The sequence below is a fragment of the Embiotoca jacksoni genome, unplaced genomic scaffold (assembly GCF_022577435.1).
Source record: "Embiotoca jacksoni isolate LCO1_2020_lvr unplaced genomic scaffold, fEmbJac1.0.p SCAF_19, whole genome shotgun sequence".
Classification (NCBI taxonomy): domain Eukaryota; kingdom Metazoa; phylum Chordata; class Actinopteri; family Embiotocidae; genus Embiotoca; species Embiotoca jacksoni.
The window spans coordinates 1,189,252-1,206,121 of record NW_027185329.1 but is presented as its reverse complement, the minus strand read 5'-3'; the positions used below and the strand labels follow the sequence as shown (position 1 = coordinate 1,206,121).

Genomic DNA, 16,870 nt, shown 5'->3' with positions numbered 1-16,870 from the left:
TGTGTGTGTGTGGCCCCTGCATCACTTCACTTCACTTCACCTGTTAGATGCTGAACAGGTAAAGGTGAGACACTGAATGCCGGTGGGGACGTGGCGATGGAAAAAACATAATGCTGCAATCTTACTTCCCAAAACGACCTGAAACAGTTTTGGTTGCTGCATCGACGGGTTTATTAATACAGCAGCGTGCAGACCGTTGTATCAAGAGACAAATAATTAGAAAGTCATGAATTTAAATGGAAAGCAACTATTTTAACCTATGAAACCTCCCAAAAAACTCTTAAGTGATAAAATAGTTTTATTTTTTATTCCGATGTGTTTTTTCTCAAAGATTCGTCCCCTCAAGAGTCAACGACAAACACATTTCAAAATCAGAGATGCGATCACATGATTCAAATTAATAAATAGAATAAGACATTGGACCCAGTGATGATGACCATTCACTAAAGTTGGAAGCTCTGGACGACATTTTCCAATTTCAAGAATGAACTTTTAAAGTGTTATCCAAAGTTAGACACTGATAGTTTTATTTATTTATTTATTTATTTTTTTACGTAACAGCAGCTGAGATGTAGTTTTTATATTTACTATATTCATTGTCACTGTATGACAGTGTCACAACCATAGACTCTACATACAAATGCGTAATACCACTGAGTGCCACTAGGGGCTGGCTTAAAAAAACAACAACCTCTGTCTCCAATAGACTCCCATTAAAAAAAAAAAAAACAGTAAATGTTTTCCACGAGTCCTTATGGTGTCATGAGATAAATGTTTGGGGGGCGTGTCTGGTTTGATTGACCTTTTTAGTGTAGGGGGGCGGGGCATAGTGTCCTTTATTCCAACCGTTGCTCCTCCCCCAGCTCGTACAAATATGGTCACTTCCGGCTCCAAAACGCTGACTTTCAGGCTCCGAAAGGACAAACCAACAGGCGACGTCGCGATTGGTCGGCCTCGACTTATGGTTGGAAACAGGAAGTAAACACCGACTGTTCGTCCACTTAAAATCAGGCTTTGAGGCATTTTGTTTTGTCTCGTGCTGAAAGGGAACTCGTAGCTTTGCAGGATATTTAGCCATAAATATGAGTAAATAAGTCCTTGAGGAGATGAAGAGGCGGCTCTGGATCTTTAAGGAGGAGGAGGAGGAGGAGGAGGGAGTGTTTTCACCCTGTTAGCCAGCCAACTCGACAAAGTCTTATTAGTCCCCTTAGATGGGGGTCAGATCGCCTTTCTTCTCGCTGTTGATCTCAACTCTGCAGCCTATCGATTAACGGCGCGCCGGACGCGAGTGGATATTGACCACGTAGTAATTGACTTTGTACACGGAGAGACTTTTTCTTGTTCAGAGGCTCCAAAGTGCTTCACATTGACTCCGTTCATTGACGAGCCGGTCGGTTTTTTTTTTTTGTCCTTGTCATGTGGCTGCATCTTCACACCGCAGAGACACTCACAGATTGAGGTTTACTTGTTGTTTTATAGTCGTTTTAACTAAAAATACATTTAAATATTTGACTTAAAAGCTGATGTTATAGGAGTCGTAAGGCCTAATATGATGAATAAAGCGGGGAAACTGCACAATCAACAGTGAGGGGGAGGAACACAGGGGCCTCCAGATTTGTTAATGCTGCCTGTGCAAATGGATTAATTCCTGTAAACCTCCACTTAAAGTGCTCCATAAATCAGGATTTGTATGATTATTGCACACCGTATACGCCTCAATCTGTAGCCTGTATAGTTATGATGCTCAGCTGTGTTTTCTATGTGACATTTGATGGCGAGGATTTCACGCATGTAAGACCTCTGACGTGAATATTTTATACCAAATTATCCCTTTGTTGTTGTTGTTGTTGTTGTTGTTGTTGTTGTTTTTTTTTTTTTTTTTCCCCTCCTCTTTGATGTGTAATTCTCCGCCACTGTTTCCTTTCATCGTACATATTTACATATCCTCCAGTTGGCAGGTCTTTTTTTTTTTAATATATGACAGTTTGTTCTGCAACGTGAAAACTTACGCACATCTTTCCTTATGTTTTTGGACATCCTGAATGTTTTTTTTTAATTTATTTATTTTTAACTTTTGTCATGAGACCATCTATATCTCCTGGTGTCCCATATTTTAATCCACAATTCTTTTAACAGTAAAGTATTCATCACTTGTATATTCAGTATTTGTTTTTGCTGTCACTACATTTATCCTCCTATACTGTAGGTTGCACTGTCAACTTAAAAACTCACATTAAATAACACAGCATATTACACTGACATACTTTTGCACCAATATTTATATTGGTACAAAATATGCATGTATGCAAATATGAACACACACACACACACACACACACACACAAAAAGCCCTCAAACCACAACAACGGTGCAGCACATTTTGAGATGCACGTCATCATTCTGTAAAATTCGGGTAGAGTCGGTGAGTGCGCTATTTTTATCCCACGATCATTACCTCTAGTTAACCTTTTATTTATTTATGTTTTTTTTTTATTTCCAGGTAGGAGATGGGGGGTGGGGGGGGGGGGGGGGCAGGGGGCCGGGCAGGGGGGGGGGGTAAAAGAGATACGGGAAAGACCAAATTTTGGCTTTTGGAGCATCCACCGGTGCAGCTGGTCTATTTTTAGCTGGAAACTACATCAGCTCTGACTGCAGACACTGAGGGGAAATCACCAGCGCTGGTTTTTGTATTTATTTTTTTGCTGCTGTCTTCTTCACCAAACCACTGACATCTCACTGAGGCGAGGGCACGAGGCAGAAGACAACATCTCCTCCGTGTGAGGCTCAGAGGGATTATTGATTGTTGTTTTGTTTTTTTGGTGATGCTCACTGAGCCTCGTGGTGAGGTGTTTTGATTACCAACAGAGGCAAACGCGTGACCCTTCATGTGAGTGCCGTTGCAGCGCGAGATCGCCGGTAACCCTGTCTGAAGCTGAAGGCTGGTGGTCCGGGAGAGAGAGAGAGAGAGAGAGAGAGAGAGAGAGGGAGAGAGAGAGAGAGAGAGAGAGAGAGAGAGTTAGGGAGGGAGGGAGAGAGAAAGAGAGCGACGCATTGGTCGGGCTACTTTCCTGACGACGCACCAACAATCGTCAACCTGTGGATAGAGCGCGCGCGGTGCTCTCTCCATCTCCTCCTCCGCTGACACCCCCCCCCCCCCCACCCCCCTCTGACACCGAGCCCGAGCACCCTCGGACAATCCAGGACGCATGAACTGGGAGAGGGTGCCGGTTCGATTCCCGACAGGAGGAGAGGAACCGAAAAGTTGAGGGGGCTCGCGCGCCGTTCCCCGCTTCATGAATGGCCCGAACATGGAGGAGGCGCCATTCGAAAGAGTCAAGACCCGGCGGAGGAAGGGTCACTGCCCGGCCGGCGCACGCCTGGGCGCCATCGCGTGCGAGGACGAGTTCAACAGCCAGGAGCTGGAGGCGCTCTTCCAGAACTACAACCTGAAGCTGGAGCAGACCGCCACCCTCAAGGCGCTGGCGGTGCTCATCGTGGCCGCGTCGTCGCTGTCCCTGGTGGAGCTGCTGTCCAGCCCGCGGCTCACCTTGTCCAAGGGCTCCTACCCGGTGCACTGCGTGGTGTTCCTGTCGCTGTTCATCGTCACCAACGTCAAGTACCTGCAGGTGACGCAGCTGCAGCAGATCGCGAAGCTGGCGCTGCTTTTCAGCTTCACCTTCGCGCTGCTCTGCTGCCCGTTCCCGCTGGCGCTCGGCACGTCGGAGCCGGTGAACGCCGCTGCCCCCGAGCAAGGCGTGTGGCAGCTCATGCTGGTCACCCTCGTGGCTTACGTGCTGCTGCCGGTGCGGACGCTGCTGGCCGTGCTGTTCGGGGTGATGCTGGCTGCATCCCACTTCATTGTCATAGCGACGTCGGTCACAGGGAGGAAGCAGAGGCTGTGGAGATCGGTAAGTGCTGCACCTGCATCCCCGGCCGGAGGGGATACCAGGGGGGGAGGGGGGGGGTCACTCATCCAGCTCCACCATCACGTGTGGGTCGTGGGGTCGAGTCCCACTTTCACTCACTTCCTGCTGTTCCAGAAGCAGAACAGTGTTGTTGTTGTTGTTGTTGTTGTTCGGAGGGGGGGGGGGGGGGGGCTCCCAGTCACACTCTGAACTTAACTGTATGAATTACAGTGGTGCCGAGAGGCTGCGTGCTCACTCATCCGACTTTCCCCTGGAGTAGGAGAGGTTAAAAACGATCGATCAGGATAGTGTAGTTGTAAAACTGGAAACGAGCGGAGTCGCACTTTGTTTTTGTTTTTTTTTGCGCAGCGGAGTGAGGAAGCAGACGAGGAGCTGTCCAGCCGGCCGGTGCTGAAACATCCTGCAGAGCCTCACACACACAACTCGGTACTGATTCCAACCTGCTACTTATGAGCCAGACTGAAGCCAGAAGGGATAATATTAATAGTTAAGATGCATTTTCCCACCACAACATACTGTTAAGTATTTATTATTCTAGTCCAGTAAGACCTTTTTCTGGAAGCTACTTCTCAATTTATTCCGTATTAAATTGTTTAATTTGACTTTTTTTTTTTTTTTAAAGGGATTTATAATCATGCAGCAGTGCACAATTAGAAAGCATGAGTTAGAAACCCTGGTCTGACTTCTCAGGATACAAGAAGAACTGTCATTTCCGGATGACAGTGAACACATCCACACAAAATCCAGATGTTTTTTCCCCCCAAATGTTTCGGCTCTTGTGCTGCTGATCAACATGTGACCAGTTCAGCCAAAGGACAAGCTGTGTCTATATTTTAGCTTTAGAGGTCTGAGGAAGTGATTTACTACAAAATGTCAGAGAGGAAAATGAAGATTTCCTCCTGTTTTTATTTTGACCCCTTCGTTAGAAACTATAAAGCGTGTTTTCTTCTTCTTTTTGGTCATTAGCATGAAGTGAAGTGTTTGTTTGTTTTTGCTTTGACGGGTCACAAAGACGGGCTGTGCCGGATTACGGTGTTTCTCCGACCTTTCACCTCTGACCTTTCTCCGAATCGAAGACATAGCAGGGGTTCGTCCTCTCCAGATTGTCTCCCGGCGGGGATCAATGAGCTTCCGATCACTAATCGATGATGCACTTCTTCTCGCCGGTTTCACTCGCGTTTAAAAAAAAAAAAAAAAAAAAAAAAAAAAAAAAAAAAACAATTCTAATTTAAATTGCACCTACAGTTCACGCGGTAATCCGGCGCGCTGACCTTGATGTGGACATATTCAAATCCAGCCTATGGACTAATCAACGATTGTGACTTTTAATCTGGGATGTATGACTACACACACACACACACACACACACACACACACACACACACACACACACACACACACACACACACGTGCTTTCACATGCTTTGTTTGGCATGTCCGCTCTTGTTTTTGTGTGTTTTTGTGTGTGTGTGTGTGTGTGTGTGTGTGTGTGTGTGTGTGTGTGTGCAGCTGGTGGCCAACGCGGTGCTGTTCACCAGCGTCAACCTGTCGGGCGTGTTCGTGAGGATCCTCACCGAGCGCACGCAGAGGAAAGTCTTCCTGCAGGCCCGCGACTGCATCGAGGAGCGGCTGAAGCTCGAGGATGAAAACGAGAAGCAGGTGAGGCGCGTGAATTCTGCACACACACACACACACACACACACACACACACACACACAACAACAACAACAACACAACGAGTGCACGTTTTGACTTTGTTTGAGAAATCTTCACAGTCTCTTGAGAAGTTTTCAGGTGTCGATGTATTCTAACAACCTGCCCACAGGCGCGCAGTAACTATGACAGCAGCTATTTAAGGAAAGAACAATGACAGTGGCGCATGCATCCCCCCCCCCCCCCCACCAAAACCCACAGAGAATTAATTATCCCGCGTACATGTATATATATATATAAATATATATGTATATATATAATACGCCTGAATACGTGTCTCACCTTCATTTTGCGAGCGCACACTTAGCACCTGCGCTTTGCAGATTAGGTGATGATATGCTGTGTTTTTTCCCGGCAGCAACAGGCTCCCTTCTGACAGGTAATTACACAAGCAGATTGCTTCCATGTCCTCCCTACTCCAGGAAAGGTCACAGTTTATCTGGGCCAGCGAAACACACACACACACACACACACACACACACACACACACAGATTGGGATCTGTCGCCAGCCAGCTGGCCGGGCTGCTGCTGCCGATGTGCCCATGAACCAAACAGATCTCAGGCTCGATCACGTCTCCTGGTCACCACTCGGGAGGTGTTTTGCTTTTGGAGACGGATCCACAGGTTGTATTGATTGCTGAACATGTGTCGGCTACGTGCCCGTATGTACTGTGTGTGTGTGTGTGTGTGTGTGTGTGTGTGTGTGTGTGTGTGTGAATTGACTTCTCGGTTCAATAGCAGAAGCTTCCTCCTCGTTCGCAGAAGGCAGCGGAAGGAGGGAAGGATGTTCGTCTTTGTCTTCCCGAGCGGCAACGAATCCAAATTTGTGGACGTTTTTCTAAAAGCTTCCAGCTGCATCGCGCACGTCGTTCCTCAGCAGATGTCTCCGTTGTCAAGGAGATGGGTCCGTTTGTTAGGAGCTCCATATCTGTTATGACTTGATCCATTAAAAAGCGTCAAAGTTAATTCTTGACTTTGGGAATTTGTAATTCGGTCATTTGCTTTTGCTTTATTTTGACAAAATAATCCCGATTCAAGGTGTTACTTACTCGCTTTTTCAGGAGCTGTCAGCAGCCACGACTGCTGCTGAAAGGCTGTGGAGGTAAAAAAAACCAAAAAACAGCTGACTGAGTCAGAATTGGCTCGTCAAACTATTATTCTCCAAATTGATGAAGGACGCTTTTTAAAGCTGCTCACGTGATTATTTTCTCCTCTGTGGATAACCGCTGGGTCACTTTAGGAGGCTAACACTGCTCGATTAGGGATTGTGGCAAGGTCAAAGGTCATGCAAAAACTCGAGAGGTTTTCAGGTCACGTCTTATTGCTGAAATATACTCGGGCACTTGCTTGTTTCCAGAGCTTTCAGTCATCATGTGATTGAGGTTTGTAACTTTGTTGATGAGGCTTTTTCAACATATCTCCAGAAGCTAATGCTGAAAGTATCTTAAACTGCAATACCACTGAGGGCCACTAGGGGCTGGCTCCAATAAACTCCCATTCAAAAAGCATCAACTTCTCTCAGGAAATACAAAGTCAGTAAATGTTTTGTACAAGTCATCATGGTGTCATTCACCAAAGTCACTCCTTCTAATTAGTTTTCTGGTGATCCATCAGAAAATAATGTCCTCATTAATTAGATATTAGGCCTCAAAAGACGGGGCGGGGCATAGTGTCCTCGTCGCCGAGCAGACTTTAACCGATGGGTGACGGTTGGTTGCTGCCTCGCTGCAGCTCAACGTCACGCCACAGCGTGTCATACACCCATCAGACCACTAGAGGTATCAGCGTTCTGTTTTTGCCTCGTTAAAAGTAAGGAGCACCCAAAAACCTTGTGGTTAGGTTTAGAAAAAAGATCATTATTTGGATTTTCAACAGCTAATTTTAACTAAGTGTCATCAAATATGTTACCGACAGGTTAAAGTCACGATAACTTCATCACATTGTACTTTTCATGCCGAGGCGATGCAAAATTTGACGCTGAAACACTGTCCTCTAGTGGACCGATGGGTGTATTACACTCTGTTTGTGATACCAGGCCTTTTGTCGGCATTTTAGAAACCTCATTATCGTGTTTTTTTCTCAGACGACTCAAGCCAGCGTGATTTCTCAAAGCCAGATTAAGGCCTGATTTCTGAAGTCAGGATATGATGTCTGTACGTCCAAACAACCCTCATTTAGTGAGCGTGTGGTTCATTAATAAAGCACCAGTTAAACAGAGCACACCGCGAATTAAACGGCGGACAGATGAGAGAAATGGGAATTATTAAATGTGTAATTAGGGAACAGAAGTGGAAGACATTAACAAAGCAGGGACCTTCATTATTTTATTCAAATGACCAAACCTTCGCTCTGGTTTATTACTGTACGAAAAAGCTGATGCACACTTTCACACAGCGTCTCCATCAGTATAGCTGCTTCCAGAAGCTGCTCCACCAGTCGGCTTTCTTTTATTATTTTTTTTTCACAGGTGAGGATCGTGTGTGTGTGTGTGTGTGTGTGTGTGTGTGTGTGAGAGTGTGAGAATAGGAGTGTAATGTGAAACAGTGTCGGAGGGAGACACGGGAGAGCCCCGGCTGCTTTTATAACCCTGCCTCTCTACAGCTACTCAGCTCAGCCGCCCGATGATTCATTGTGCATTCACAACCATTTGACATCCTGCGAGAGTTTCGAGTGCACTTCAAGCTGCTGCTGCAACTGAGACTATTCACACACACACACACACACACACACACACACACACACACACACACACACACACACACACACACACACACACACACACATACTGGATTATTCATCTGCCGTATTTAGCTGCTGCTGAAAGGATTCGTTAACAAAACAATTAAATGACAAATTTAGATCGTAGATTAATGAATTCAGTTAACCTTCAAATGTTCTTTGTCTAATATTACTCTGTCTTAGTTGTCGTGCACATCCATCCTTAAAAGTCAGATTTTGAGTCAAAATCAAGATTTTTGCATCATCGATCAATGTCGATTTTCCATCTGGTTATTAGCTTCAAGGGTTTTTTTCAAGTTTTATATGATTATAAAATGAATATTTATGGATTTGGTCAAACAAAACACGTAATTTAACACGTTACTGTGGATTCGTAAGATTGTATTTCGCAATCTGTCCTGTTATTTTCTAAACAAACCCATCAATCAATGAACAGAAACGTATTGACAACTAACATCCAACTTGAAGCCAGTATAGATTCAGGTTTTGCCATCTAGAGTAGGTCTGAAAACAAATAATTTGTACGACTTGTGTCAATTATTTGTTCCATCTATAATATAATACAGATATAATCAATATCTGTTCCTGTGAAAACTGTCCAAAACATGCTAAAATACTCAGTTTGGTGCCACAAAAGATGGAAGAAATGCAGAAAATGTTAGTATAGACAAAAACACGTAAAAGTTTCTGCTGATCGACTCGTCAGCTGATTGTTTCGGCTCTAAAGTCAGTTTACAGGGAAACAAAACACAGTCGTCCCTCTGAGGTGCTGAAACCTGCCTTCACTGTCTTTCCTCTCCTTGATGTTTTCTAGCGAGCGACAGAAAGAGCAGATTGTTAACGTTAGTTGCCTACATGTGCACTAGCACACACACACACACACACACACACACACACACACACACACACACACACACACACACAGTATGCAGGTTTTACTGCATGTCCTCCTGGTTTTGAAGTTCTAACGCTGCCTTCCTTCTTCTGTTTTTTAACCCCTCCCTCCTCAGGAGCGTCTGCTAATGAGCCTTCTGCCCAGGAACGTTGCCATGGAGATGAAGGAGGACTTCCTGAAGCCGCCCGAGAGGATCTTTCACAAGATCTACATCCAACGTCACGACAATGTCAGGTACGTGGGTGTCATGACAACCGCGGAGCCGAACCGAGGTGTAGCGGCGGCGGCGGCGGCTTGGAGTGTTTTGATCCCGGTGTCACCTGCTGTGAAGTCAAGGTCAAGAAAAGAAGGAGAGCAATTAAGATTTAGCCGTTAACGTGAGATGCAATCAAGCTGCCTAAAGGTTAGGAAGGGAGAAGGGATGCAGCGCGGCAGATTGAGAATGACCGTCTGACGTCGCCGACTGGGATGTTGTTGTTTTGGAAACAGATTTTTCTGCATCTGCTCGAGAGACACGTGAAACTGAAGCGGTTGTAGTGTCAGTGAATGATCATATGTTGTTGCTTTAGTGGCAGCGTTTTAATGGAGCTTTCTATCGGTGAGACGCACACCGCTACTTCCGAAGTTGGAGATGTCGGGTATTTTATGTTTCTGGTGACACATTTGCACGACTTTCTGTATGTTTATGAAGCACATCTGTGACATTTTGCCATAAAAACATTTATTCGGCTTTTTTCAAAAGTTATAGCAATTTGTTCACGTCAAAAAGTTTGGGTCCAACAGGTCTTTTCATTTCAAGTGGCTCCTATTTATATATATATATATATATATATTTTTTTTTATAACAAAACAGTGTGATGAACCTACAGTAGATTACAGACCTCAATCTTTCAGATTTTTCTAGCTTTATAACGAGTTTAAACCTGCAGTGTGGAGCTTTTGTCGCCCCCTTCTGCCAGTGAGAGTAATTACAGAAACATTATTGACGTTTAATCAGCGTTGTGTGGACTGAAAATCTACACGTTCATTTATGTTTTAAACTCCTACAATCCAGCTTTGAAGTCATTGTTTAGCGGCTCTGGTTCTGGTTCTGGTTCTGGTTCTGGTTCTGGTTCACACCGTCATCTCAGCACCAAACAGCAGCAGACACAGTTAGCGACTTACTTGTGAACATAATGTGGAACATTTAGTAACTAAAGGAGACATATTTCCCTCAAGAGGTGGTAGAGACCAAAATTAGAGCTAAGAGAGTGAAAAATGGAGCGTGCTAAGAAAATGTACGTACCATCTTAAAAGTTAACGATGTTGATCGCGCCTCCTTAAGTCTCTTAAAAGTCACTTTTTGCAAGTTTAATGAAAAAAACAAAAAAACAACCTTTAATTAGATTATTATTTGTTTTCTTGGATTCCAAATAGCTTTTTTGGATGAGAAAGACGATCTGCCTGCTTTTATCAGCTGCTATCGTCACTGCTGGCTCGAAAGACCGAACCACACTGGAGGGAACGCCGACTGAAATAAATATAATACCAAGTTAACGAGTCCTTCGGCAGCTTGAGAACACATTTCTATTAAGACTTTTATTGGCACTCAAAGATCAGCACTGATTCACAAGTTGATCTCCTCATGACCGTTGACATGTATCCTGTAGAAAAGGTAACGCAGTTCATAATTACACAAAAAATGAGGACACAAAGCTTATTATTTAAGTCACAACTGATGTTTCCAGAACCTAAAAGTGGTCGAACTTTTTTCTGTTTGATGTTGTAAAAGGAATATGTGTTTGATTTAGTGTGAAATCCTCAAATCGTTTGTTTTGTTCAACCAACTGTACAAAAAAAAAAAAAAAATGCAAAAATAAAATCGTCAGTTTAATGCCACCGAAGAGGAAATGCAGCAAATCTTCCACAAATGACAAATTGGAAGAATCAGTGAATTTTCTTTTTTGTTGTTGTTGTTTAAAAAAAAAAAAAAAATCACTTATAATATCGATAAAGCCCTTTTTAAAATCACACGTTTCGGCTTATCGACTAATCCGCCGAAAGTTTCAAGTGCTAGTCGTTCTTTAGGTTAAACAATGAACTATAGTTGTCTACAAAAACACAATATTTGCAGGTCTTCCCTCGTTAGTTTTGCTGTCATTTGTTTTGTTTTTGCTGGATTGCACTTGTGCTGAAGATAATACGACAGCGTTGTGAGAACCTGGATTGACTTTGATGTGGCCCCGGGAACGTTTGATCATATGTTCAGCTCCGCCACCTCTCTGCTGTCCCCCGTTTAAACCCGCCTCCTCTCCCTCACCCTCCCTCACCCTCCCTCACACACCGGCACGACCCGCCAGCGCAGCGCCATTCAAACACAAATTCGCACAACGGAGCTCTTCTCTGGAGCAGCAGTCGTGATCCCGGCTTTGCATACATCAGGCTCCCGAGCGGCCGCAGCGGGCTGCAGAAAAGAGCGCAGCGACTCAGTCACGATGCAGAAGATGGGGGGGGGGGGGATGACAACTTTAAACACGACATAACTCCCCCCCCCTCCCCTCCCCCTTCCCGCGCGCTCCAGTCATTCGTTGTCGAGTTTGACCTCACAACGACCTCCATGTTTCTATCGTAGCATAGCAACCGTAACCAGGCAAGTCAGGATTTAGCCACGTGACGGAGGACGTGTGCCCAGAGACTGGATGTAGCCTCCAGCTCTGAAAAAGTGAAGCCAATCGTGGAGTGCAGTACCACTGAGGGCCACAAGGGGCTGGCTCCAAATACAATAAAATAAAAACGTACTCCCGTAGACTCCCATTCAAAAGTAATCTTTTGCTACTTGCTCCTCCCCAGCTCCAAATACGGTCACTTCTCAAAATATGGGTGTGCCTCGAGAGTAAATGACAGATTTAAGGTGATTTATAACCTTTTTCGATAAACAAAAAAAACAACAACACTAAAAAAGTGCGAGGAATGCAACACGCATCATTATCTTGTGAGATGCGAGTTTTAGCCTCAAACATTTAGTCTCTTTCACAAAGTTCTTGTTTAAAAATTTAAGCCAATCTGCAAAAATGGATGTTATTATTAGCTTTAAATTAAAAACCTACTTTTGCTGAAATAAAAACAACAACAACAACAACAACCAGTTTCTCTGGTGACTTCGCGGCTGTAATCAGTGTTCACACGCTCGTCCGCTCCGCTGCTTCACATCCACTGGGAGCAGTGATTTCTCACTCATTCAATAAGATCCATAACACCTTGTTTCGCTGCCATCTGGCCGGCCTCCGAGCAAATGAATGAAGGGCTTAAGTAGCTTTCGACACCTTCCTCTGCCCCGCTCACAGCAGCTCGCCGGCAGCAGGCCGTTTAGCGTCGTAATTGATTCAGAGGTCGGTCTAAAAGACGCCTTCACTTACCGGAGGATTGGATTATTGTACTCCTCGTTTGCTTTTAGCTGTTAACCGATATCTGTGGAGTATTTTTGTGCCGTGACGGGAAGACAAACTCTGTTCTGTGCTGTTAACGCTTATTTTTTATTGACGTGAGACCGAGAGAGTCGACATCGGCTCGTCGGGACGAGTTGAGCTCTTGGCTTTAGATTAAAGTCTGCTGCGTCTCTCCCTCCTGACAGCATCCTGTTTGCCGACATCGTGGGTTTCACCAGCCTGGCGTCTCAGTGCACCGCTCAGGAACTCGTCAAGCTGCTCAACGAACTCTTCGGGAAGTTCGACGAACTGGCGACGGTAAGCGCATCCATCGAAAATTCACCTGCCAGAACATCCTACACGTACATATTTGCGGATATTCTCCGATTTCAGTCCACTTTTGTCAGATTTAATCGAATATTGATTTTTTTTTTTTTTTTTTTTTTTTTTTTTTTTTTTGGACACTTGGAGGCAGCAGAACAAGCTGTAAACATAGTGCTGAAAATATTGTTAGTTTATAAACTCGGGCTGTGGAGAAAAGTGGGTGCAATACCACTGAGTGGCCACTAGAGGTCAGCTCCAAAAACGCTCCATAGACTCCCATTCATCTTCTGTCATGAAATACAAAGTCAACGCTTTTTTTTGCGAGTCATCTCATTGTTGTTAGCTAAAGTCGCTCCTTCTTATTAGTTTTCTGTCAATTCATCTGAAAATAATACCGTCATTAATTAGATATTAGGCCTCCAAAATTGCCATTTTTGGGGTGCGTGTCTGTTCGAGTCAATCATTTTTTTTAAATTAGTCTTTATGGTGTCATTTGGTGAAGTCATTCCTTCAGATCAGTTTTTTCTGGTGGTTCTAGTGAAAATAACTCCATCATTACTTTTTTGAGTTTGTCAGGTTTCGGCTGTAAGTGGGCGGGGCATAGTGTCCTCGGGTTCCCAATCAGCTCGAGACGCTCCCAAATACAAGGTCTGTTGTGACTGTAGGAGGAAACGGTCTCCAGTTTTTTCAACGATGAGAATGACGCCTCTTCTTATCTGGAAATGTAAAATATTTTCATGTGAGAATATGAACCGTGACTAAGGACTAAAGAGCTCGGAGACAGAACGGCAAGACGCTGACCTAATTCTAGTCGAGTAAACCAGCTCCCTGATTTTTCTCGCATTTCATTTGTTCTGTTGGAGGCGACTGACGGCCGCGAGCGTCAACCATAATCCACCCTGACCACAAAACACAAGAGACAAAAAACTCCTCGTTAAATCCCAAACACTGACAAAAGTAATCACATTACTGTGACAGTAACGTCCATGAAGGAAGTTTTCCCACCAGTGAGGACAATAGTATTATAGAAAAGGATTTATACAGCTGTTTGCAACACTGTGGGCCAACAGTGGAAAGAAGTTACAGTAAATACGTCCCCTGCAGAAAACACACTTTTACATTTTTAATGCACTTTATACTTTGTAATTCATTAATTATATTAAAATCCCCCAAATTTAAACACTGATTGCAGCGTGTTCATCTTTGCCGACTGGCTGCGAGTGAAAGCAAACAGTTGATGAGCTCCAGTTTCAGTGTCCCTCTTTAAACACAGAGAAAAACCAAACGTATTATTTAGTCCTGGAGCTCATTTGTTATGCCAATGCCGTATATTGATCCAATCTTTAGTGAAAGTAAAGCTGGAGTGGTTGACTGATGAGGAGGAGGAGGAGGAGGAGGAGGAAGAGAAGGAGGAGGAGGAGGAGGAGGAGGAGGAGGAAGGTAAAGAAGGAGAAGGAACTGGAAGAGCGAGAGAGGGAGAGATGAGAGAGACGATTTTTTTTTTTAGACAGAGGGGAGATAAGGGCTGAGGAGGTGGACTGTGTGTGTGTGTGTGTGTGTGTGTGTGTGTGTGTGTGTGTGTGTGTGTGTCTGTGTGTGTGTGTGTGTCTGTGTGTGTGTGTGTGTGTGTGTGTGTGTGTGTGTGTGTGTGTGTCTGTGTGTGTGTCTGTGTGTGTGTGTGTGTGTGTGTGTGTCTGTGTGTGTGTCTGTGTGTGTGTGTGTCTGTGTGTGTGTCTGTGTGTGTGTGTGTGTGTGTGTGTGTGTGTGTGTGTGTCTGTGTGTGTGTGTGTGTGTGTGTCTGTGTGTGTGTCTGTGTGTGTGTGTGTCTGTGTGTGTGTGTGTGTGTGTGTGTCTGTGTGTGTGTGTGTATGTGTGTGTGTGTGTGTGTGTGTGTCTGTGTGTGTGTCTGTGTGTGTGTGTGTGTGTGTGTGTGTGTGTGTGTGTGTGTCTGTGTGTGTGTCTGTGTGTGTGTCTGTGTGTGTGTGTGTCTGTGTGTGTGTCTGTGTGTGTGTGTGTCTGTGTGTGTGTCTGTGTGTGTGTGTGTGTGTGTGTGTGTGTGTGTGTGTGTCTGTGTGTGTGTCTGTGTGTGTGTGTCTGTGTGTGTGTCTGTGTGTGTGTGTGTCTGTGTGTGTGTCTGTGTGTGTGTGTGTGTGTGTGTGTGTGTGTGTGTGTGTGTGTGTCTGTGTGTGTGTCTGTGTGTGTGTCTGTGTGTGTGTGTGTCTGTGTGTGTGTCTGTGTGTGTGTGTGTCTGTGTGTGTGTCTGTGTGTGTGTGTGTGTGTGTGTGTGTGTGTGTGTGTGTCTGTGTGTGTGTCTGTGTGTGTGTGTCTGTGTGTGTGTCTGTGTGTGTGTGTGTCTGTGTGTGTGTGTGTGTGTGTGTGTCTGTGTGTGTGTGTGTATGTGTGTGTGTGTGTGTGTGTGTGTGTGTGTGTGTGTGTGTGTGTGTGTGTGTGTGTGTGTGTCTGTGTGTGTGTGTGTGTGTGTGTGTGTGTGTGTGTGTGTCTGTGTGTGTGTGTGTGTGTGTGTGTGTGTGTGTGTGTGTGTGTGATACAGCACACTGCAGATCAGTAGGCCCGTGTAGCGTTGTTCTCTGTTAAAGAAGATTAGGTGAATGACAAGTTATCTGCCGCCAGACCACTGTAATCATATTAATACTGCATGAGCTACACACACACACACACACACACACACACACACACACACACACACACACACACACACACACATATTAGCTGCAAGAACTGACCGACTGTCCCTTCCTACTAATACTATTACGCCAAAAAAAGATTTAGTATTATGTCCCCAATACTTAGTATGTTAAACGTAGGACGCCAAAAGTACCAGGATGTCCTACTACATCCGGACTTTTATTTTTCACCAAACAAAGCGGTGAATTACAGCGTTGAAGTGTCTTTGTGACCCACAGAAAATTTAAAACAACAGAATAATACCCAGGATTTGATGAATCAGCGTAGCGCTACCATAACGATTATTGAAATCCTCCAGGAAAGATGCGGTCGGTACTCACAGTTCCTCGGTTACTCCTAAAGATGTCGGTACCGGTCTTCGCCGACCGTCTGCCCAGCAGGGGGCGCCGTGACGGGAGGAAAACCCGTCCTGGGCACTCAAGCACAGTACTGAGCACATCTACGGCAGCAGCACTAGCCAGGAATTCACAAACACCAATGAGTTTCCTATGTTGTCACTTTATCGGACCGTACACGGCTACAAAATACTCGGGTCTAACTTGAACGAACAACAATAACGTAATAATAATAATAAATAATCATAATTTCTCGGTCTCGTCTGCTTCTCTTTTCTCCTCTTCGCGCCGCCTCTCGTTTAGTCCCGCCCCTCCGAGAACCCGACAGGTTACACAAAAACAAAATCTCTCTGCTCGTCCTGATTGGCTGGCAACACATTGACACCTGACCAACCAATATACATACGGTAAAGGACACGAGAGGTCCGAGGGCACCTCAAAACCGTAGGACACTTCAGAACTTTCCGATCTATGTCTTTCTAGTTATGAATTCAAATGCGTTTGTTTACAGAATTTACCAAGAAACAACATGAAAACAAAAAAGAGCTCGTGAAAATATTTTCCCATCAACTCTGCCGCGTCCAAAGCCTCCCACTCATCCCTCCGTGTGCCACATTGCTTGACCTCTTCTTCCACGAGGCCAACAAGATCTCCTCAGACAGTTTACTCCTGCTTTCTACGCACACGCAAATCACATGATCAGCAGGATTATTCTCCTCGAGTTCATGACGCATCTCCGCAATCAGTCGTGGTTTAACGCGGGGGGAGAGAGACCGGGGGGCGGAGGGGGAGGAGGAGCGAGATACAAGGTGATATGTGGCTCGCTA

General features: G+C 44.9%; 1 protein-coding gene across 5 annotated transcripts in view; it reads left to right on the top strand.

The window, feature by feature from the left end:
* Positions 1-2,984: 2,984 nt before the first annotated feature.
* LOC138200357 (adenylate cyclase type 1-like) overlaps positions 2,985-16,870 on the top strand; it is a 37,605-nt gene continuing 23,719 nt past the window's right edge. The window contains exons 1-5 of one of the 5 annotated variants that reach the window (XM_069152948.1): positions 2,985-3,908; positions 4,275-4,352; positions 5,436-5,585; positions 9,390-9,508; positions 12,885-12,996. In XM_069152948.1, the coding sequence (XP_069009049.1) occupies positions 3,294-3,908; positions 4,275-4,352; positions 5,436-5,585; positions 9,390-9,508; positions 12,885-12,996 (1,074 nt within the window). In that variant the 5' untranslated portion in view covers positions 2,985-3,293. The remainder of the gene's footprint in view (positions 3,909-4,274; positions 4,353-5,435; positions 5,586-9,389; positions 9,509-12,884; positions 12,997-16,870) is intronic. The other 4 variants (XM_069152946.1, XM_069152945.1, XM_069152943.1 and 1 more) reach the window with 4 other exon arrangements.